Source organism: Malania oleifera, chromosome 10, assembly GCF_029873635.1.
Source record: "Malania oleifera isolate guangnan ecotype guangnan chromosome 10, ASM2987363v1, whole genome shotgun sequence".
NCBI classification, from domain to species: domain Eukaryota; kingdom Viridiplantae; phylum Streptophyta; class Magnoliopsida; order Santalales; family Ximeniaceae; genus Malania; species Malania oleifera.
Genome location: NC_080426.1, coordinates 23840044 through 23865639, shown reverse-complemented (window position 1 = coordinate 23865639; position 25596 = coordinate 23840044). Strand labels below are relative to the sequence as shown.

Genomic DNA, 25596 nt, shown 5'->3' with positions numbered 1-25596 from the left:
TGATATTGGCGTAAAAAAGTTTAACCAAATTGGGATACACTCCCTATGCCTGATAAGTAATAAACTTGTCCCAACCTAAAGTTTTGAACATAGGCAAAATGGCAGGAAAATCTTCTTCGAGAATGTAGTATCTAAGACCTTACCGAAAATAGGTTCAGTAGATCGAAGATGGTCTCGGTATAGTTTCTTTGTGTGGGGAGTCATAAGCCATTGCTCGATGTTATTGCTATCATCTTTCCATGAAGTAGAGCCACGATTCTCTGTTTGTTTCGTTCTTGGCATGATGATTTTGATGAAAAATGACCGGTGAAAATCTTGAAAAGAATGTGGGAATGAAGTAGGAAGATGATCTTCAAGGTTTAATTGGAAGATTTTGCGTGAGGGAACACTTGGGAATGAAGGAGAAAAGGGTTTAGAGAAGAGAGGAACAGAGTCAGGAGACTGAGGTTTTAAAAAGTTAGGGTTTTAAGCACTGTTCGTATTTAAAACGCCATCAATCAGTCGACTAATCTTGATATGTCAGTCGCTTGACTAATGTGTTTCTTCCAAATTTCACCAACCAGTAGCAAGTCATTCGATTGTGCCTCAATGGTCAGTCGCCTAACTTTCACTCATACAATTATTCTTCTTCAAACTACTTCTCTACTATGCAATAATCCTAGTTCATGTCTTATAGAGATGAATCTATCATCTGAAAGAGGTTTTGTAAAGATGTCAGCCCATTGATCATTGGTATTCACAAACTCAAGTATGATATCCTCTTTTTGCACATGATCTCTCAAAAAGTGATGTCTAATATCGATATGCTTGGTTCTAGAGTGAGAGATAGGATTTTTGGAGATATTGATGGCGCTGGTATTATCACATTTTATGGGTACAGCCGAATATTCCAAATTGAAATCCTTTAATTGTTGTTCATGTAAAGAGTTTGTGCACAATAGCTACCTGTTGCCACGTACTCTACTTCAGCAGTAGATAGTGTCACGGAATTTTGTTTCTTGGAGAACCAAGATACGAGAGATCTTCCTAGAAAGTGGCAAGTACCACTAGTACTCTTTTGATCAATTTTGCATCTGGCATAATCTGCATCTGAATAGCTTATCATCTTAAAGCCTGTATCTTTAGGATACCATAGACATAAGTCAATAGTACCTATAAAGTATCTTAATATTCTCTTAACGGCTATTTGGTGAGATTCTTTATGCTTGAAAACGGGCGCACATGTAGACACTGAACATAATGTCCGGTCTATTGGCTGTCAAATAAAGCAGACTACCTAAAAGCCATTGGGAACTCCAATGAGCACTTCCATATTCATCACAAAATTTCTCAATGTCTCTATTTTTGAATTCTCTACCTCAATCATTTCTAATATTTAGAACTCCGTATCCTTTTTCGTTTTGAAGCTTCTTGCATAAGTTGATAAACATCTTACACACCTCGTCTTTGGAGGATAAGAAAAGTACCTAGGTAAACCTGGAGTAGTCATCAACAATGACGAATGCGTATTGCTTTCCTCCTAGACTTTGTGTTCTGGTGGGACCAAATAAGTCTAAGTGAATAAGTTTCTAAAGGTCTACCAGTGGAGATGTGTTTTTTCTTTTTAAAACTTGTCTTAATTTGCTTCCCAAGTTGACAAGCATCACATACCTTGTCTTTTACAAACTTAGTGTTGGGTAGTCCCTTGACTAAATTCTTTTTAGCTAATTTGTGCAATAGATCCATACTAGAGTGTCCTAATCTCCTATGCCATAGCTAGCTGGCTTCATTCACAGCTGTGAAGCATGTGACTTCCTGAGATATCAGATTTTCAAAATTTATGCAATATACATTGTCAACCCTATTTGCAATGAACAAGGTGTCATGCTTTTCTCTATGTTCAACTATGCATTTATCTTGTTTGAAGGTTACATCAAAACCTTTGTCATTCAATTGACTGAATCTAAGCAGATTATGTTTCAACCCATCTACCAATAAAACATCATCAATTATTAAAGAGGGTTCCTTATTGACTTTTCCGATGCCGATTATTCTGCCTTTAGCATTATCTCCGAAGGTGCTCCGAAGGTGACTTGTCCACCATCTTTTAGTTTCAATAAGGTAAACTTGGATTTGTCTCCAGTCATATGTCTTGATCATCCACTATCCAAGTACCATTTGTCTTTTAATGGGGTGGACCGAAAACATACCTTGTCATCTTTTGCTATGAAGCAAAGGTTTACTACATCTTGATCACTTGATTCATTTTCTGATTCACTCGAGCTTGATTCATCCCACGTAGTTGCTTGCATCGCCTTCTTTTTCTTCTTTTTGGCGTCTTTCTTTAGCTGTGGACAATCAAGTTTTATACGTCCAACTTTCTTGCAATTATAGCATGTAGGAGGTTCATTCTTTGTTTCTTTCTTGCTAGTTTCTCCTTTATCATATTTTGAGCCTTTGAATTTTTGAGTAAATTTCTTGTTCTTTTTGAAGAATTTTCCTAGTCTTCTAGTGAATAAGACTGTATCATTGTCGTCTAATTTGTTGTCTTCATCTTCACTAGAGTTTTTTTTTTTTGCAGCTTTTAGAGCTATTAACTTCTTTTGTTTGATACCTTTAGTGTTTTTTTCATTTATCGCCATCTCATTCGTGAGGAGCGATCCAATCAATTCATCTAAGGAGGTATTCTTCAGATTTCTGCCTTCCGTTATGGCAGTGGCCTTAGGTTCCCAAATCGGTGGAAGATCTCTAAGAAATTTTCGAATCATCTCATAAGTAGAGTAGTTTTTCCCTAATGCGCTAACGGAATTTATTATGTGGGTGAATCTAGTATACATATTAGTAATGGCCTCTTAAGGGTTCATCCTAAACACCTCATACTCGCCGGTGAGCATATCAATTCTACTATCCCTAACGTCAGCCGTTCCTTCATAGGTGACTTCAAGTTTATCCCAAATTTCTTTAGCTAACTTACATCCCGTGATCCTATTGAATTCATTGACATCTAAGGCACAATATAGTGCATTCATTGCACTAGAGTTTATCTGCAGCATCTTTAAGTCATTGTCAGTCATCTCTTTTTCTTCCTTAGGCATGTCTTTGTTATCTACATTTTTAGTGGGGATGAGGTCACCATGTGTGACTACTTTCCAGACCTTCCAAATATTGTTTGCAAAAATATTCTCATTAGCTGTTTCCAGAAGGTGTAGTTAACACTGTAGAAGATAGGTGGTCTAGATGAGGATTGGCCTTCGCCGAAAGGGGATACACCTGGGTGTGCCATGGGGATCTTTATGTAGCTTCTAGTTTAAGATTTACTACAACCTAGGGCTCTGATACCAATTGAGAAGTAAGCTGTACTCTCAAGAGGGGGGTGAATTGGGTTTTTTTTTTTTTTAAATCTTTGTAAACTCTTTAGTTGAGTGTTATCCCTTTTTAAAATATATTAGATATGATCACACAACTTCAACAATCTTTATCAGTTACCTTGCTAAAACAACCAACAATCCTATGTATAAATGAATGTAAATATGTGATTATCAACCAAATCCAAATTTCAATGTTTTAATAGATAAGCTATATTCAAAATTTGTTTTCTTTTCAACAAATTTCAATGAAGATATCAAGATAAATTTTACAAGATTAATCTCAGATGCCTTGCAATTTAGTTTTAATGAGATAATCAATTTTACAAAATATACGTCAGTTGTGTTTTCAGAAACTTAGTATTTAGAATTTTCTAAATCATACAACCAATCAGTTTCTTGATTCAAGTATTAATCAAAATTAGTATTCCAGCAAACTCTCAATATCCAGCAAGTACTCAACAATTAAAAAACATACACACAATTTATATACTTGCAAGAATGTAAAGAGATTAAGGAAGAGAAGCTGAAGACCAGATTTTTTACAAGGTTCGGCCAGCAGCCTACGTCCTTGCCCTAAGCAACACGCTGTGAAGATTTTACTTTTCCCAACTTCATTACTAGGTGAAGTTACAACCTCTATCCCTCAAAGGTGGAGTTCGCCTTTCTAACGAGAATTTCTTCTCGCTAGGCAACGATCCAACAATCTTGAATCGTCAAATAAACAAGAAATGAGAATCAACTTTTGTTCGTACAACATGTACTCTCAGTTAGAGCAGATTTGTACAATTCAAATCAATATACTTCAATCAATAAACAATATAGAAGATGAAGCTCAGATGAATATCACCAGGGTTCTGATTAGATTTGAAAATCTCAGTAGAATAGATCAGAAATTCGTGGATTGGTTCAGCAATAGCACAGCAAAATTTTTGAGAAGATTTCAGCAAGATAACTCTGAATTTGTAGTTCGTATGTGCTTGATTGTTCTATGTAATTTGTGAAAAAAACAAGCATTTATAGAGTAATAAAGTATATTACTGTTTTTCCGAGTTTCTTGCTGCATTTCCCAAGTATTTTCAAGTTTGGGAGTCAAGAAATCAGTTTTGGAAACTTTACAAATGCTGTTTAAAAGTTAAAACATGTACCTTAGTCGACTGTGACCCAAGGGTCAGTCGCCTGTGCATTTAAATTTCAGTGTATTTTGAAACATAGTGTTGAGTCAGTCGACTGGGCTCTAAATGGTCAGTCGCTTGTCTCGGCTCTGTTTGCTTAAAATTATCAGCATAAAAATGTCAGTCGCCTGATGAAAATCCATCAGTTGCCTGTTATGCTTTCAGCTTATGTGTTTTTCAAAATTTGATTTCAAAACTTTAACTTTTGATCTTGGAAAACATAAGTGAGACTTTGTGAAAACATTTTCATGATTTTAAAATCAGGTCTCTAAGTGAAATGAAATTTTCGAAGAGCTTCATACATCCATATTGAAATTGTGAATTAATTACATGAGACTTATAGAAAATTAAACTATCTAAACTCTAAGTCTTCATGCTTTGGCTTCCCTTCTTTGTATCCGTCTTGAGTTCTTTCTTCTACATACTTCAACTCTATCATTCCTTGTGGCTTTTAGCTCAAGCTTTATTTGAGTTCTTCCAATACTCGATCTTGATCACATGAAAGCATTTGAGCCCTGAACTATACTTAAACAAACATGTTAAGTATTCTTAATTTGTTATCATCGATACCTGAGATTAAGCCTTGTTAGGCCAACAATATAGAAAAACATCCCCCTTCTTCTTACTCCATTAAATTATAAAGGGGCCATCCAATACACAAAGCTCCCGTGTGTGCTGGGTACCATGATAAGCAACAATTAATTAATAAATTATTTTATTTCTTTCAACATAAATTAATATGTTAATTTTTTAATAATAATATTATACTAATAAGTGAACAAAATTATTGGACTTTTAAAATAAACTGAACAATATAAAAAGTTAAAATTTGTAATTATGAGCTGTACGCAAATTTTAAAAGGAATTGTTAGCTTTCCTTCCTTTCTCACAAAAATGGTGGGGCGTAAACATCCTCGTCACTCAAACAGAGCTCTCTCTCTCTCTCTCTCTCTCTCTCTCCAACCATCTCCCAAACCCTCGTGGAGTCTTCATCCACCATTGTGCAGCTGGAAACCCTTGCCAAAGTCTCACCCGGTAGAGGAAGCCCTCTTCTCTTCGCGCTGCAGGCTTTAAAGCTCTCTTCTCGCACCGTCATCGCAGGCTTCACAGCCCTCTTCTCTCACCATTGCATGCTTTGCAGAGTCTCTCTCTCTCACAAACTAGACTGTAACTCGTGAGATGTGCTGTAATATATTTTTCTCAATACATTAGACCTAAAAAACTATCTATAATATAAGACATGAAAAAGGCCAAATAATGACACCCATTGCTCAGTTTAAACACTTCTTTGACCCCTAATTGTATTTATGCTATATTTGAAATTTATATTTTTAACTTTATATTTTGAAACTATGATATAATAATTAGTTTATGTTTTATTCTACGTACATGCTATAATCCACCATATATTCTAACATATTCTTAATCTTATGATATATAATATATTAATAAGTATAATAATAAATAGTAATAATTATACAATTACAACTGCACAATTATAATTGTCTATTTTTACAAAGAAAAGCAACTTTGCAAGGGATGTGGAGATGCCTAAGTTTCTGTAAAGGTGTGTGCTAATGCGGTGGTCATTCATTCCAGAATTTTAGCAAACACATGTAGATACATCAAACTAATTCAAGCTAATGTAATGATAGTTTATTCTGGCATTTAAACAGATATATCACAGTCAGAAAGTCTTCTCCCTGATAAGCAGTAATAAACAAGAGCCTCAAAGTCCTCTATTCATTCTGGAATTTTAACACACATGAAGATACATCAAACTAATTCAAGCTAATAAACTATTATGGCATTTAAACACATATTACGGGCAAAAATTCTAGGTAAGCAGGAGCAGCAAACAATTGTCAGAAAGTCCTTTCCAAATAAGCAGTAAAAAGTATACATCAAAATATATAAATAATTTTTTAACCCAACAAAATACAATCCTGGGAAAAAATGGATGCTGAAATGACCCCAATATTTTATTGGTAGTAATGGCAGTTCCTATCCAATGGCTTGATCTGTGTCCCATTAAGGCTTGGGATTGGAGAAGGAATTTTATTCTGCTTTTGTCAATTGGAGCAATTCTCTTCTGAACTTTTCATGATTCAAGTTTTAGTTTGAACAGGAAGATCGTGATAATTTTTTTATTTATAGAATTGGTCTCTTTGTTTAAGGGATTGTCAATTGCAACTTCAGAGTATTAAAGTTTTCCTTTATTTTTGGAAGAAGAAACACTATAATACCAATAGAAAAGAGAGGAAACTATCCGGAATAGTCTGCAAATTTGAAGATGTAGTTGCAGTATTTAGAGTTGCAATTCCATTTCCTCTCTTGCTAGTTTGGGTCATCTGGGCAGAGGTTGTATCGTATTCAATAAACTAAATCACAACTCATTGGAAGAAATTGCTGGTTCATTGGACTGTACTGATCTACAATACGGTCTTTTCCAGCTGTTGAGTAATTGGGTAATGGAAGACACTAAACTCAATGATAGGTCTCTTCCTCTATTTATAATATATGTCAAGTATAATTGGAATGACCAAAATACCCTTACTAACTCATACTTATTACTAACAAAACTCGAACACATAATAATAATGCTAAATGACTAAATAACCATTAACACTCCCCCTCAAGGTGGAGCATATATATCGTATGCTCCTAGCTTGTTACACATGAATTTTGCACGAGCACCTCCCATGGCTTTAGTGAACAAATCAGCTAGCTGACTCAGACTTCACATGAGTGGTCGTAATGAGCTTCTGTACAAGTTTCTTTCGAAAAAAATGGCAATCAACTTCAATGTGCTTTGTATGTTTATGGAAGACAAGGTTGGAGGCAATATGAATAGCAACTCGATTAACACACATCAACTCCATAGGCTGAGAATGTGGAAAACCTAGTTCTTTCAACATGTTCTTCAACCAAACAAGTTCACATGTAGTGTGCGCCATAGCCTTTTACTTTGACTCAGCACTTGACCTGGCCAACTCAATTTGTTTCTTACTTTTCCAAGACACCAAACTATCATCGACAAAGATGCAATATCCGGTCGTGGATCTTTGATCGGAAGGTGACTCGACCCAATTTGCATCTGTAAATGGCTTAATATGAGTGTGATCCCAATCTTGATATAAGAGACCTCTTTCTAGTGCACCTTTGAGATATTTAAAAATGCGAATTACTGCATCCCAGTGACTTGTTCTCAGAGAATCGAGAAACCGTTGGGAAGGATATATCTGGTCGAGTGACTCTGAGATAATTCAACTTTGCAACAAGTTTTTGGTACTGACCTTGGTTAGGCAACAAATCATCGATATATGGCTGTAACTTACTATTGAGATCCATGGATGTATCAACAGGTTTGGATCCCAACAGCCCCGTCTCATCTAAAAGATCAAGAACATACTTCCTCTATGACAAGATAGTTTCCATACGAGATCTCGATACTTCTATACCCAAGAAGTACTTGAATGGTCCCAAGTTTTGATTTGAAACTTATTCTGTAGAAAAAGCTTTAGGTCCTGGATGCCACGATCATCATCACTAGTGATCACGATGTCATCCACATACACAATAAGAAAAATCCTGCCTGATGGAGTATGATAATAAAATACTGAGTGATCTATTGCACACTGATGGATGCCAAACTCAAGTACTATAGCGCTAAAATGGCCAAACCATGCTCTTGGAGATCGTTTTAATCCATACAATGATTTCTTGAGCCAACATACTGAGCCTGACTCCCCCTAAGCAACAAACCTAGGTGGTTGTTCCATATATAACATCACCATTTAGGAAAGGACACACAAGCAATATATAAGGAGGAAGGGAGAACAAAGGAGCCTTAGGAAAGATAATTGAATATGATATTTTACTACCAAGGACAGAGGATGCATTTTATTGATGAGGGAGCAAGCTGTGAGCACAACATCACCCCAAAAGACTTCGCGGACATTCATTTGTTACAATAGGGTACGGGTGACTTCAAGAATATGTTTGTTTTTTTCTCTATGCAACTCCATTTTGTTGTGGAGTGTGGGCACAAGAGGACTAATGGATCATACCAAAGTTAGTCACATAAGTACTGAATTGGGCGTTGAAGTAATCCTAGCATTATTACTATGAAGTATCCTGACTGGCATATCAAATTGAGTCTTTATTTGGGAATAGAAGGCACAAAAGATGTCAAACAACTCAAAATGATCTTTCATTAAATATAACTGAGTCATCCTAGAGTTGTCATCAACAAATGTAACAAAGTACGGAAACCCCAACTTAGTTGTGACATGACTAGGACCCCAAATATTAGAATGGACGAGCTTGAAAGGACTAACCACTCGTTTGTCGACCTGGGTAGCAAAGGGAACACGATGATGCTTGCCCAATTGACAAGACTCACTCAAGATTAGACATAGAACTCAATGTAGGAACTAGCTGTTTCAACTTGTCCAAGGACGGATGACCAAGGCGACAATGGATTTGAAGTGATGTAGCTGTGACTGTGCGGGCAATGGGTAGAGAAGGCGACTCAAAGTAGTTTAGTCCATGAGCCTTACATCCTGTGCCAATTGGCTTTCTCGTCTTCATATCCTAAATAACCACAAAATAAGGAAGGAATGTGGTGGAACAATTAAGTGACTTTGTAAGCTTACTAACTGACATAAGATTGAAAGGAGATTATGGAATGTATAAAGCAGAAGAAAGAGAGATAGAAGGAGTAGAATTTGCTGTTCCTATTCCCTAAGCAGCAATAGTGGACCCATCAGCAAGGGTAACTTGAGGTAGAATTTTAGGATATTTGAGATAAAAAAAGAAGTTGGTTGCACTTGTTATATGGTCATTGGCAGCAGAATCAATAATCCAAGGACTAGTAGGAAGGATACCGGATGACATACAGATCGTAGGATTACCTTTCTGGGCAAAAGAAGCAATGTGATAAGATGCTTGTTGAGACAATTGGCACTGTAGAAACCTTTAATACTCCTCCAATGATATAGTCATAGTACGCGGTTCGCTCAAACAAGTGACCAACGAAGGAACCATACTTTTGGGATTTGCAAACTCCATCCCAACATTCACAAACTCAGACCAATGATCATAAGATTAATTGCTGGAACAATCGGAACAATCATGAACAAGGTGACCGACCTTGAACAGGTCATAGATTAATCAGTACAAGACTGCCACAGCACCAAGAAACTCAGACATGGCCCCAAGAAAGCAACACTCAGCGCTGGAACAATTGGACAGGTGAACCACCGAAACTACCATGAACAAATCGTCAACAAACTTAGATGCAGCCCCAAGAAAGCAACACTGTCACAGCCTAACAAAACAGCTTATGAGCACTGCTACTGCTCTAAGGTCACCAATGACCGTTACTAACACTGAACAACAACTATTGAATTACCACAAGTGCATTGTTGCAACAAAGATTGGATCTTTGGGCAAAAACCCATGCCCAACAGCTTGATATTTTGGTATATGGAAGGAATTAGAACACTGAATCAAAAACACACAGCAAACCCACTGTTTCAGACACAATAAACTCAGTAACCATTGATAAACAGCTTCATGAAGCATCAAACAACCATTCCTTGGGCGCCGCACATGGGCAATTGAAAAAGGTAAGATCTTTGGACAAAAAACGTCACAAAAAACTCCAATAACATGTTAATAGAGGGATTAGATTGATGCTGGATGATTTCAGGTCAAAACCATGCCTGAAAATAGCTTCGACCGGCGCATGAGGGCATGTGGGACACTGCCTGGTGATGAGATTTCAGTGAGGGGCATATTGGCAGTGTCTGTGGGTGACTATGGTTTTGCTTTTGCAATATCTACAGTAGATTTGATGTTCTTGACTGGCAGTGTCGCCCAGAAAATTCCAGCGACTGGTCTGACTTTTGGCTGCTGCTCGTTGTTTTCTAGGGCTATAATATTATTGGAAAATTTTCTATGATGGTAGACATGCAGCGGATTTTGGGTTTTAGGCTTCGGTTTTGATGGGGGTGGTAACAATTAGGGTCTAGGTTTTTGAACCTGGCTCTGATACTATGTTGAGTAATTGGGTAATGGAAGACCCTAAACTCAATGACGGGTCTCTCCCTCTATTTATAATATATGTCAAGTACAATTGAAATGACCATAATACCCTTACTAACTCACACTTACTACTAACAAAAGTCTTAACACATATTAATAATGCTAAATGACTAAATAACCATCAATACTAGCATCTGGGTAGGAGAGGGTAAGGATTGGAAAAGAATCGAGGGTAGGGATTGGAAAAGAATCATTCTCCGTCAGTGGCTGTAGGGGTTTTAATCCTTCTCTAGTTCCTCACAGGATACAACTTCATCATGTGCCCTTTCTCGTCCCTATTCTTGGGCGAAGTTTATGCACTCAAGCTGGACATCATGTCCTATAAATCAGTCGACCCAAGTTCAACAGTGCTAGTGCCAGCTGTGTGAACATAGAGACATGGGGAGAGATGTATGGGATAAGAATAAGTGGCCTATGATTTCACATATTTAAAGATGAGAAATTTCAAAGGGTTGGACAGAAAACAAAAGGATAGATATTAAATTGAAGTATATGAAGCGTGAGAAGGGAATAGACAATTCAATGGAGAAAGAAGGGGTTGTTAGAATCTTTTGTGGACTTACATGGTCTATTTTATAAAATACGGACTAAATGAATATAGGGCATTTTGGGAGCATTGAATTAATGGGTCTCATGGTAAGTGATCACCATATTAAGGTTATGGGCCTAAAACATTAGTCCATGGGATTTAGTATGTGCAGGCCTTGTTTGCACAAGGAGCTTGTGGTGGGTAGGGTTCCTTTTATGCTAGTATTTAAGCAATGAGGAGAGGTCCTGCCCTCACCTTAATTCAGTTTGGTTGCCTATCAAGTCACATATCCAGGAAGAGAAGAGGGTAGTAAGCTCTTGGGACTCTTGGGACCTCCACGGGATTTAGTATTTGGGTCTCCACGGACTAAAACATTAGTCCATGGGATTTAGTATTTGGGTCTCCACGGACTCTGTGGAACTCTTGGGACCTCAACAACAGAATCCATAGTGTAAGGCACACATCTTGAAATTAATTTATGTTTCATGTTCATATGCTTGTGATTGATTAGGAAATCGGTATTGTTATTCCGAAAATTATTGTACTGTTTCGGAAATTATTTTTCAATATGTATCAGAGCCAAAACCCAATTTTTTTTATGGCTGTGTACATGAAACACATGTATTTGGACTTGTTCTTCGGCTTCTTCTAGATTCTTGGATTTAGTTCTTCACCCTCTTTTATATATGAATTGATTCATAACATAGACAAGAAATTGTTTGGTTAAGTTGAATAGGTTTGAATCAATGACAAGTTTGGCTTCTCTTCGTAGTGGTACAATGAATTTCCTTGTTTGAATGAAAGAATGAAAGGATCTTGATTCTTGAAGCATGATTGTCAATTTGCTTTGGTTTAATTTTGAATAGTTTGAGATGCAATCTGTGTGACTCGGCCATGGATGGAATTATGGAAAGTGGCACGAGGATCCAACTTATCTGTTCTTGGAGTTAACTGATGGACAATGGACACAACCGAATATAGGAGGAGGAAAGAGAATAAAGGAGCCTTAGGGAATATAACTGAATATGGGATTTACCACTAAGGATAGAGGATGCCTTTTTATTGATGAGAGAGCAAGCAATTAGCAAGACATCACTCCAAAAAACTTTGGGGACATTCATTTGACACAAGAGGGTTTGAGTGACATTGAGAATATGTTTGTATTTCCGCTCTACAACTCCATTTTGTTGTGGAGTGTGGGGAGTGGCTCTTCGATATCTTGAAATATTCATTTCAGGAGACATCTGAATGATAGGGAGATGGTGGAGCTGTCATTCTTGTTGTCCATATTGAATAATTGCAAATTATCCTTGGGAAGGAATGTTCGCTCTTGTTGTTTGGATCATTTGGGGGTGTTTTCTTGTAAGTCATTCTTTGAGTTTTTGTCCTATTCAACTTATCCTTTCCGCTTTATTCAGTTATTTGGAAGGTTAAAGTTCCCCCAAAAATTACAGTGTTTGAAGGCTCTCTCTCCCAGTTGTTTGCGTGCTCTGTTATAGGAATTCCAAAACAGCCATTCATCTCTTTTTGCATTGTGATTTGCCATGGAGGATTTGGAATAAATTGTTCAGTTGAAGAGTGTTGGGTCTACCCCTGTTCAGTGGAAGAGTTGTTAATCACTTCTTTTGCAGGCTTTGGATGAAGGAAGTATAGGGCAGCCCTGTGGAAGTGTGGCAAGTATGCAGATTATGGGTGCCTTTGGTTGGAACATAATGCACAAATTTTTATTTTCGGGAAGAAGTTGAATTCATGTCTGGTGTGGGAAAGGATTCAGTTTTAGATTTCTTTATGGTGTATCATGTCTGGAATTTTCAGAGAAGCTAGCTTTCAGGATTTGAATAGTGATTGGAAGAATTGGTTGGATTGATTTTTGTTTTTTGTTTTAGTTTTTTTCTTTTTTGGTTTGTTCCAGATTTTTTTTTGGGAGAAGTCTTATTCTCCTCCCTTGTAAATTCTCTTCCTATTAATGAATTTCTTTTGCTATCTAAAAAAAAAAGATGACTGATGGATCATACTAGTATTAGTCATATAGATACTGAATTGGGTACGGAAGTACTTCTTAGCATTATCATTATGAAGTATTCTGATTGGTGTCTCGAAAAGACACTTCTGGGTGGGGAGGGGGGAGGGGCTCTAGTTTACACGATTCCTATAGAATCTAGATTAGGTGGTTTGTAAAAAGCAAACCAAACAGGGCATGTTCTGAGTTCTTCAAGTGATGTTGAAGGACAAAAGCAGATTGCTCAAGAGAACCAGGCTTGCAGCAAACACAATATGGGAAGGAAAGAGCCAATGTGGAAAGAGTTTTTTTTTTTTTTGGGGGGGGGGGGGGGGGGGCGGGGTTCATGTATATCAAAGCACACATTGAGAAGGTCGTCGAAAGTCTAACTAAAAGGGTGAAATCAAGGATGGTAATGGGTGAACAAGAAATGATGAACAAAGTCTAGCAGATTGTGGAGTGTTTCTTTCGGATGCAGAGAGGGGGAAATGTGAGTCTATTTCTTTCTTTGACGTAGGGAACAAAAGGCTTCACTGAACAACAACGAAAAGGAGGGATGATATAATGATTATCCTTGGGAGAGCTCATGAGATAGAAAGAGAGCAGATGATCTTGTAGGGGTTTTGACTTTAGATAAAGGCTGCAATTTGACAATAGTCCTATTCAAAGAGGCACAATTACAGATTTTGGGTGAATTGAGAAATGCCCCTTCAAATCTTGCAATTAAGCTCTCCTTTGACAATTCCATATCCCCATGGACAAGGGACCTCAAAAACGATCAAATAGCAGATGTCTTTTTGAAAAATATAATCCTAGGCTCAATTCCTAGTCCCTTTATGTCATTAGAGGCCTCTAAAATGATGGGTTTGTATAGGCTTGAGGAGTGCAGTTTGTTAGATAATGATAAGGCTAGGAGGGCTACTCTTTGTAGTGGTTTGGAGGTGTTGTGAATCATGTGATTGAGAGAAGACATGAGTTGGTATTAGAAGTCAAAGGCAAGTGGGTGAGGGAAGGGGACCGTAATTTGGGTATCGAGTGTGAGGAGGAAAGGCCTCATAAAAGAGCTGGACCTAGATTGAAGGAGTTTGTATTGGAGATGGGATCACAAGTTTCTTTAAAAATTCTTATATTGAGGAGGAAGAAATAAAAAAAAAAATGGTTTTTGAGATGAGTAGGAAAAAAAGCTTTTTGGTCTTGACAGTGGCTTTCTTTCACAAGAGTTGGGAGTTCAAGCAGAAGTACATATTTAGATTTTTTAAGGAATTTCATTGTAACGGGTTGCCAGGTGCTAGTGTGAACTTGGTTTTTAGCTTATCCCTAAAAAAGAGAGGTCTATGAGGGTGAGGGACTTTAGGCCTATTAGTTTGGTCAGTAGCCTTTATAAGATTCTTGCAAAAGTCTATCCAAAATATTGAGAGAGGTTTTGGGTTAAATGGTGACCATGGCTCAGCAGTTATTGGAGTTCATGTAGAAGGGCAAGTCTTTGATGCAGTGTTGGTAGCCATGAAATTCGAGGACGTGTTTTGTGTTTGGGGGAGCGAGGGTGGCTGAGGGGGCTTATTTTTAAGTTAAATTTTGAGGAAGTCTAGGATATATGAATTGGGATTTATTTTTGGATAAAGTTATGGCAAGAAAAAGTTTTGGAGATGTGTGGAGGAAGTGGACTAGAGGCTGCTTAAGCTTGACCAAATTGTAGCTTATTGTTGATGGGCGACCAAGAGGGTGGTTTTGGGTTTCTAGGGGTTTAAAGCAAGGGGACCCTTGTCCCCATTTTTGTTTACTATGGTTGTGGATGCTTTGAGCAGGATGTTTTTGGCATGCTCACAGGTGGAGGTGGGGGTGGGGGAAGGGGTGATCAAAGGATCTTTAATTGGAAGGGAAGAGGTGGAGGTGTGACATCTCTGGTTTGTAGACGACACTATCTTCTTTCTTGAGGACAATGTTGCGGAAATTTCAAATAGTTATTACCTTGTTGAGACTCAAGAATAAAATTCAATTTGTCCGAGAGTGGAGTGGCAACATTAATAAGGGTGGTAGGGATTTAGAGAGGTTAAGGTCTTGGCAGGTTGTGTCTTTTTTAGATTGGCTGCTCTCCTACCTTCGCATCTCTTGTTGAAGTGATCCTGACTCTGTGACCTTTTGGGATCTTGTGACTTGTGAGTGAGAGGGTGGGTTGGAGTTTGGAAGGGTGGAAGAGGGAGTACTTAACTCTTAGAAGGAGGTTGTATTACTCTCGTTAGCACTTGTACATTTATTTCCCACCTCTTTTTAGAGTTCTCATGAGCGTTGCCAAGGCTTTTGGGAGATTGATGCATGACTTCCTTTGGTCAGGGTGTGGGGACAGAATTGTGTTTCTTGCCTCTTTTTGGGGCTCATTCTTTCCCTAGGTACCTTTCAGAGTGTGAATATGTATCCTTTTATGGAAGGATATATCTCTAAAAAGACACTATTTGAATGAGTACCTTTTATAGAGTAAGGATACAATTGTAAGATTAAAATGGGGGTAATTTTAAGAAGTTTTGGAACTTCTTTAAAATGGAGGAAGAAGAAGAAGAAGAAGAGAGAGAGGAGTTGGTGTTATTGTTGTGTTCCTAAAAAGACACCTTTTCATGAAAAGAGACATATATTAGGAGAAACATCTATATGAGGACATCTCTTATGGAAGGTGATAACTATTAGCCCCCGTTTGGGACGTCTTAAAAAAATACATTTTTAGAAAAGTATTTTTTTTAAGTTCTTGCGTTAATAAATAGTGTTTGGTTTACACTTAAATAAGTACTTATTTCAAAAAATACTTTTTCAAACTACTTATTTGTTTATTTATTTTAAGCAAATAAGTACTTTCTGGAAAAGTATTTTTCTTAAAAAAAAACACTTATCTGAAAAAGTACTTATAATAAGTAAACTCAGACTACTTTTAGATGAGCACTTTTTTAGATAAGTGCATTTTCCAAAAGTACTTTTTATAAATGGTTCCAAACGATCACTTAAGAGACTTGGATTAGGTGCCTTTCGGAGAGTGAATAGGTGCCTTTTATGGAAGGATATAACTCTTAATTAAAAGGTAACTATTGGAGTACGTACCTTTTTGATAGCAAGGATCAAATTATAAATTTAAGTATCAAAAAATTTGAGAAGTTTTGGAACTTCTTTATAAGAGAGAGAGAGAGAGAGAGAAGATGATGTTATTATTGTGCTCTTTTGTATGAAATGTATAAACATATTTCCTTATATAGAGATGGAGACTCCCTTTCATGAAAGGATACATCTCTTAGAAGATATTATTATGATTGGAAGGAGATAACTCCTAAAAGACATAGAGTGAATAGACATCGTTTGTGGAAGGAGAAAACTCTTAAAAAAACATGTTGGAATAGGTACCTTTTGGATAGCAAGATATAATTGTGAAATTAAAACAGGGATAATTTTTGAAAATTTTTGAACTTCTCTAAAATAGAGGAAGAAGAAAAGAGAGAATATGATGATATTGTTGTGTTCTTGTTAAATGTATAAAGATCACGTTCTTATATTATTATAGAGACACTCTTTCATTAAAGGAGACATGTCTTAGAAGAACCATCTATTGATATCTGTTATGGAAGGAGATAACTTTAAGACACATTGGAATAGTTATTTCTTACGAAAGAAGCCATATCATTTAGTTGTTTAATTTTCAATTTTAATTTTAATAAAAATATATATATTTATAAATGCACCCTAATTTGAAAGCGCACACCTTTTCTTTGTCTTTCTATAGGTAGTATAGATATTGCAACCATATTTCATGAAAATCCAATAAAGCAATTTTCTTGCGAACCTGACTACCAAATTCTCTAAGAACTATCTTCAATTCACATTTAATCTTGAGTGTTGTGTAGAAATTGAACAAATTCACTTAAAAAACGCACAGGTTGCACAATAGTATCTGACTCTGGATGCTGTATTAATAATTGACTCTCCATAATCCTAGTGTTGCAGTGGCAGTCCAATTTCTAATGCTTAAGAGCAAAGTATTGTACATGAATGCAAAATATTGTGTCTTAAGAATCAAATTCTTGCACCCTACAGTTCATATTTTCAAGTACAGGATTTCAGCCATGTGTGTTGCCAGCACGTGAGGCGTGTGAGCCACTGGCAGTGACTTTCCTGCGATGAACCTTGTGGTGAAGGTAGATTAGGGCTGGTGATCGCAGTGGTGGTGCTGGTGTGATGAGTACAGTGCAGGAAGTTAGGGGATTATGAATGGGGGATGGCTGGGGAATCTTTCTCTGGCATGTGGAGTCACACGCCTTGTCGGATGGCGATGACTTTTGGGGGAGGGGCTAATTGGCAATCTCTGTTTGCAGTGGTGGTGCAATGAAAATCTTCTGGCAAAGTGGCGCTTGAATATGGCATGACTGTAATTTTGGATGGAAGAAAAATTGCTAGCTTTTGTTTTTTTTTTTTTTTGAGTGAAATTTTATAGCAGAGAAGGTGACTCAAGGGGCTGAAATCTGGAATTGGTAGTTGATTTCGTGGATGGTGTTTAATGAGAGATTGACACTGAGGGAGAGTGATGAATGGAGAGAATGAAAGATGTGAAATAAGAGAAGTTTTGGTTCAAGAATTCTGCCGGAATTTGATTGCTGAAGAGGGAAAAATGAAGGGCTGGAACTGAACAGAAGGAAAAGAAACAAAAAAATGAGTTGAGGAAAATGAGGGATTGAAATTGAAGAGTGGAGATAGAATTTGGGCTCTTAGATACCAAATGATGCAGAATAGCATCAAGGTATTACAGCCAAAGGAAAGTTTGGGATGAATAAAGGAGAAAAGGGAAGAAGGAAGGAGATACAATTGGGGGGAAAACTCACATTAAACTTCTTAATTCAAATTCATATTTAAAAAAAAAAAAACTGTTACGTGGCTTTCACACCGAATTTACAAAAACTCCTAAATTACATGATATTACATATAGACTCCTAAAAATGCATAAAATTACAGACCCCCCCCCCCCCCCCCCTAAATATGCATTTATTACAAATAAACCCCCGAATACACATAATCTTATTACTAATTTAACTAAACACATACAATAAACTATTAACTAAACACAACAATTCCTTGACCCAATTCTTTTGAATTAGTCTTAAGCACGGGTCTATCCATTAGTATTGTTAAGACTTGAAACACATTGTTGGACCATAACATAACAACTTAAACTTTTAGCTAAATTGGTTGTTGAACATGGAATCTGTTAGAATACCACCTTACTTAAAAGTTTAAGCTATTAGGTTGTGAGCCATTAATGTATATTTAGATTCAACACAACTCCGCCTGTGATGCACTTAATGTCCTAATTTTTTCACACACAACCGGTCCCAAGCCCTAATAAAGGAGGAGGATTGCATTAGGTAGTTGACAACCAACGTAAAATTTGTCAGATCACTATGATATGAATACTTACCGAATATTTGTTGGGGTGTCCCCCACGAGTGACGTGTTGCACTTGTACCACTCGGGTGTAGCAAAAAGTGGGCGAGGGTGGGCTAGATTGTTGCCACGAAGTGATGCACCGTGTTGCTGCCCTGGTACGGTGTAAAATATATGAGAGTTCTTGCATCATTCTGAACGTGGGCAGGTAAAGAAGCTAGTTCAAGAAACTAGGATTAGATTAGCAACTTGGAATGTAGGGACACTTCCGGGTAAAAACATGGAAATTGTGGACACAATGATTAGAAGAAGAATTAATATAATTTGCCTTCAAAAAACAAAGTGGGTGGGGGAGAAAGCTAGAGAAATTGATAAATTAGGATTTAAACTTTGGTATACTAGAAAAGAAAAACATAAGAATGGAGTAGGAATTATTGTAGACAAAAACTTAAAAGATATTGTTGATGTAAACAGAGTAGGGGATAGAATTAAAACAATCAAGATGGTATTAGGCCAAGAGATAATAAATATCATTAGTGCTTATGCTCCTCAAGTAGGCTTAGCAGAAAATCTTAAGAGACAATTTTGGGAAGATGGATAGTATCATACAAGGCATAACAAGGACTGAGAAAATATTTATAGGAGGAGATTTGAATGGATACATTGGAAGGGATAATAGAAGTTATGAGAGGATACATAGCGGATATGGATATGGAGACAAAAATGAGCATGGGGAGATCTTAGACTTCGCTATGTCATATGATTCTAGTATAATGACTACTTGCTTTAAGAAGAGAGAACACTTAATAACCTTTAAAAGTGGACAAAATAAAAGTCAAATAGATTTTTTTTAACTAGGAGAGTAGATCGTTTATCATACAAGGATTGCAAAGTTATTCCAGGTGAAAGTCTAACCACACAACAGAGTCTTTGTTGTTCCGCACACCAACAATCACTCAGGTCTGATGCCAATTGTTGTTCTCAACAATCAGCCCTCAGAAACCAATTGTCAGTGCCGAATGTGTATAGCCGAAGAATCAAACAAACTCTCACGTACAATCAAGCAAGCAAACACTCGATGATGAACTATACGAACCTAGCAATCACTCAACAATGCGAATTAATGAAAGCAATAGCCAAAACATAAGAATTTACGTGGTTCGGCAATTTGCCTATGTCTACGGGAGTAGTGGCTGTTTTCACTATGAACAGTGAAGCGTACAAGCCTAAATCAATCTAGAGTTACATAGTAATGATTATATATTGATCTAATGCGTACAGAAGACCTCTAGTTTATCTAAAACACTTCTATAGTGATCCCTTGGAGGAAATTCCTATAAAAACTTCCAACTTACTGATCTCGGATTCGGAAATCCATGACGTTTGCGAGTGAAACTGTTGACAGTTTAGGCCAAATTGTTGACAGTTTGTAGCCGAGAAGATTGCCCTTTGCAGCACTGCCTGAAATCGTCGACGGTTTGCCTTCAAGGCTGCCATGCTACATCTCTCTCTTTGTCCCTCACTTCACGATGCTTTCTTCAGTACATGCATTCCACTCAGAATATGAGCCACATCCCCAACAGTCTTAGTGTTAGATATATGTATTAAAAAATGGAAGAAAAATGATAAAATAAACCCGTGTAAGAGAACTAGGTGGTGGAACCTAAAGGGAGAAAATATAATAAAATTTAAATATGGAATGATCAAAGATGGGGATTGGACTATAGAGGTTGGGATAGATACAAATATTCTTTGGAGTAGATTAGCTAACTCTATTAAAAAGATAGCAAAAGAGATTTTAGGTGAATTAAGGAGAAGATTCTCAAATAGCAAAGAAAGTTGGTGGTGGGATAAAGATGTCAAAAAGGCCATAAAGATAGAGAATTTGGTATAAAACGTGGCAAAAATATAGAAACATGGATAATGTTGAAAGTATAAGGAGGTGAGTAAATATGCAAAATAGGCCATTAATGAAGTTAAGTATAGATCATTTAATAGTTTGTATGATAGATTAGATATAAAATAAGGGGAAAAAGATATATTTAAACTTGCTAAAGCTAGAGAAAGGAAGAGTAAGGACTTAGGAAATGTAAAATGTATAAAAAGTAAGGATGATATTGTCTTGGTTAAGGACGAAGACATTAAAAAAAGAGAGCAAAGTTATTTTAGTAAGTTGTTTAATGAAAACCAAATAGAAGGCTTGAACTTAGAACTATCAAATGAGGAAAGACTAAAAATATGAGTTTTATTTGCAAAATTAGAGTTAAAGAAATTAAGTTTGCACTAAAAATGATGAAAAATGGGAAAGTTATAGGACCAGATAACATCCCAATTGAAGTTTGGAAATGCTTAGGTGATAACGAAATTATATGGTTAACTAATTTATTTAGTATAAGATGAGAATGCTTAGATGGATAAGTGGTATAACATTAAAAGATAAATTAAAGAATGAACATATTTGCGGTAATTTAGGTGTAACTCCTATAGAAGATAAGATAAGGGAAGGACGACTCAAATGGTGTGGACACTTGTAACATAGGCCACATAGTGCACTAGTGAGGAAGAGTGAGTTAGTTACTGTGAGGGGCAGTAGATGGGGTAGGGGTAGACCTAAAATAACTTGGGATGAGATGGTGGGTAAGGATTTAATATCCCTGAATTTGTCAAAAGAAATGGTCCATGATCGCATAAATTGGCGGAAAAGGATTCATATAATTGACCTCACTTAGTGGGACTTAAAGCTTGGTTTTGTTGTTTGTTGTTGTTGTATAAAAACTAAGAAAATGCCAAATGAATGGAGGAAAAGTACTTTAATTCCTATATACAAAAATAAAGAAGATATTCAAAATTGTAATAACTATCATGGATTTAAACTTATGAGTCATACGATGAAACTATGAGAAAGGGTAGTTGAACAAGATTAAGGTTAGAAACGAAGGTCTTAGAAAATCAATTTGGTTTTATGCTTGGGAGATCTACCACAGAAGCTATATATCTTCTAGGAAGATTAATGGAAAAGTTTTGGGAAAAGAAGAGAAACTTACATATGGTATTTATTGAGCATATTATATGATACCTAGGGAAGTTCTATGTTGGGTTTTAGAAAAAAATGATGTATGTAATAGGTATACTGATGTAATTAAGGATATGTACGATTGAGTAATGCCTAGTGTAAGGACTATAGATGGAGAAACTAGAGAATTTTCAATCACTATAGATGTACATCAAGGATCTGCTTTGAGTCCTTATCTTTTTGCTTTAGTGATGGACAAACTGATTAAGAGTATTCAAAATGAGGTTCCATGGTGTATGTTGTTTGCAGATAATATTGTATTAATTGATGAAATTAGGGGCGGAGTAGAGGCTAAGTTAGAATTATGGAGAGAAGTTTTGGGATCTAGAGGCTTTAGGATAAGTAGAAATAAGATAGAATATATGAAATATAATTTCAGTAATAGTAGGAGGAATATTGGAGGCAAAGTTACACTTGAAGATGAAGAAATAAATAGCACTTGTAGATTTCGATACCTTGGATCTATTATGCAAGCTGAAGGAGAAATTGAAGATGATGTAATGCATAGAGTTAAAGCAGGTTGGGTAAAATGGAGAAGTGCTTCAAGTGTGCTTTGTGATCATTAAATACTTTTAAATTTAGAAGAAAAGTTTTATAGGACGACTATAAGACCAGTTATGCTATATGGATCAGAATGTTGGGCAACGAAAAAACAGAATATCCAAAAAAGTAAAAGTTTTCGAGATGAGAATGCTTAGATGGATGAGTGGTATAACACTGAAAGATAAATTAAGAATTGAACATATTCGCGGTAAGTTAGGCGTAACTCTTATAGAAGATAAGATAAGTGAGAGATGACTCAGATGACATGGACCCGTGCAACATAGGCCACATAGTGCGCTAGTGAGGAAGAGTGAGTTAGTTAATGTGGGAGGCAGTATAAGGGTAGGGGTAGACCTAAAATAATTTGGAAGGAGATAGTAAGGATTCAATAGTCCTGAATCTGTCAAAAGAAATGACCCATGTTCGCATAAATTGGCGGAAAAGGATTCATATAGCCGACGCCACTTAGTGGGACTTAAGGCTTGGTTTTGTTGTTATTGTAAGCTTCAACACTTACACGTGTAGCCTGACAGCACGTGGAGAGATACACACATGATAGGTAACTCCCATGACAGGGAATATAATAATTTTTTAAACACTACCTAATAAACGTGGGCAACGATACTAGAACCCAAGACCTCTCTAATACCTTGTTAGAATAACATTCAATCTAAAAGCTTAAGCTATTAGATTGTGGGCCAACAATGTATATCAAACTTTAATAGTATGAAAGCCATGATTGTCAAGAGGTTGTAGGTTCCAGTCTTATTACCTGCGTTTGTTTATTTGTTAAATGATATTTTATTCCCTATAACAGGTTTAATTATCGTTTGGTTATCTCTCCATGTGTAATCGGGCTGCATGTGCTGGGTAGTGCTAAGGCTTGATATACATTGTTAGCCCATAATTGCTTAAGCTTTTTAAGGTAAAGTGGTTGCTTTAACAAATATATAGTTTCTTCTTCAATGCATCTTTTTCATGATGCATTTAGGGCTCAATTTGTTTGAAATGCTTCCAATAAGTTATTTTCTACCATCTCCATTTTCTATGTCCTTTACTAAATCTATGTATATTTATATCAGATTTTAATATATTTTAGGAGCTTTGATATAGGAAAGTTGCTGAAGACTTTGGTTACACTGGAAGTATAGCATTTAATTTCACATACTAAATGTTGAAATCATCGTGTGTCCTGATTACAGGTGAAATGGAGGGAGGAGGTGAAGGCAAAAGAGCTAGCTGTTACCCAGGTACAAGAAGAACAGAGATTAAAGAAGGCTGCAGAGGTCAGTTTTAAAAGAAAGATGGAGGCCTTACGCCAAAAGATGGAATTGGATTGCCAACATTTCAAGGATGATGTGCAAAGGCTTGAGCAGGAAATTTCCTGTATTCAAAAGTCACTGTATTCTACTGAATTAACTCAATCACAAGCCCAAAGATGCATGCTAGAGACTCTGCCTCCTGAGTCAAATAATCTAAATGATTTGTGCGAGGAAGATGTATTTTATGACAGAGAATGCTTCATATGTATGGTTAATGAAGCCTCTGTTGTTTTCTTGCCGTGTGCCCATCAAATTATGTGTTCTAACTGCAGCGAGCGTTACTGCAACTTTGTCGAAGCTAGGTGCCCGTGTTGCCAGGTCTGGATTGTACAGAGAATTCGTGTTTATGGTGCTGGCTCATAGATCCAGATTGACATATGTTGCTGCTGGGTAAGATCTTTACTATAAGATATTGACTTTCTCTGAGTTCTAGTTCTATGGTATCACTTGCATTGTGGAATATTGTCACATTGTTTTACTTGCACAGTGGATGACATCAGAAACTCACTGTCATTAGCTGTGAATTTGTATTTCACGCAAGTTGAATTGCTGAGTAAGTGGTTGCACCCCAAATGGTAGCTAAATCAGCTTGAAGAAGCAAAGTCACTAGTTGTAGTTTCCCTTGCCACTTTCTCGAGGCAAAAAAAAAACAAGCAGTCTTGCGAGTTCTACATCATTTAAACTTCAGAAAAATTGATTCTCTATAATGATCTAGGCACAGTTGCTTTAGCATGGCTTTCTATCATTTGATGCAGTGAAACGTCATTGTGGGTTGAATATTATAAATGTTGGATATGGATTGGTTCATCTTTCTTTGTGTTTGGTTTTTTCTGTTGTTTGGTGTTCAATTAATTTAATGCTTAGTAACAACTAGTTTTCATGAGTTTAATTGTTTTAAGATTTCGGAATTTCCTTGTGTGCCTGTATTTGAAGAGTTGACATAAAGCAATTTGCTAGTATCTGAATTCCTTTTCATAAAAGGGTAATTCAACTTTGTATTCTCTGTGTAGATTCATCATTCATCATAGGTTTTGATAATATGATTTTGTTGTTAATATTAATAATCTATTTGTTGGATTAGTACCTCTGTATACAGCTGCATACAGCGAACATGATGTACATGTGCTGTGTGAACTGTAATGGTGTGATCTATTAAAATTGGTCTTGAATCTTTCGAGTAGAAAAAGAAAGAAATTTTTTTTTTCTAAAATTTATTAGAACTTAAAGCTTAGAAAAGTTGGATGACATATTAGAGGCTGCATAAATGCAGAGAGTTTCTATTCTTTTCTGGAAGAGGGGGTTATAGAGGAAGCCATGTTTTATGTTTTCGTCAATTCATCTTTCTGGTTGAGGGAAGTAGGGAAGGACACGCCAGCAGTATTTCTGCTGCTACTGTGTTTTGTTGATGGTTCTTGGTTTAAATTAATATTGTCAAACATTAGATACTACTACAAGCCTTAATTGTCTACCCCAAGTGAATTATAGCTTTTCACTCTTCATACGCCTGTGCATGTGCCTTTTGATTGCTATTAAGTTCCCAGATCCTAGTAACTGTACTTCCCCTCTTTTATGTGTTTTCTGAATTTCTGCAGGCTTCTCAAGCAGCTGTCATCATAGAGTGATTGAAATATTCATGTCCTATCATCTCCACGAGGCAGATGCATGCATTTGATATGCAAGCAGCATAAATGATTTTGTTTGATGATTCCTCCTCTTTTTTGGTATATCACATTTTACGTTTTGTTATTTATGAATTATGTACATTTGTGTCTTTTCCTCTTTAACAGGGTAGCCCACAAGCAGAGCCATTTTTATTTTTGTTTGGATTTTCCTCCCTCCTTTTTATTTGCTTCGCTCATTGTTTTTTGTTCTTAATGTTTGTACTTGGGGAAGGGGAGTCTTGGCACCATGATAAATGATAAGAGTCGAGGCTTGGTGACCTGTGTAGGTCATGGAAACTACCTCTTGCAAGAGTACAAGATAAGGTTGCGTTTTACCTTTTTCTTGTCTTTGTGCACAGGGTTGCCCTTTGTTTGTGCATAGGGAGAGGGTGACTCCATGGTTATCAAAGCAAGACCGGGAAGCTGAAAA

At 36.6% G+C, this 25596-nt stretch overlaps 1 protein-coding gene across 3 annotated transcripts in view; it reads left to right on the top strand.

Moving 5' to 3' along the window:
* LOC131166145 (MND1-interacting protein 1-like) overlaps positions 1–25323 on the top strand; it is a 32324-nt gene extending 7001 nt beyond the window's left edge. For all 3 annotated transcript variants that reach the window (XM_058124454.1, XM_058124455.1, XM_058124456.1), the window contains exons 3-4: positions 23386–23895; positions 25098–25323. In XM_058124454.1, the coding sequence (XP_057980437.1) occupies positions 23386–23868 (483 nt within the window). In that variant the 3' untranslated portion in view covers positions 23869–23895; positions 25098–25323. The remainder of the gene's footprint in view (positions 1–23385; positions 23896–25097) is intronic.
* Positions 25324–25596: the final 273 nt, after the last annotated feature.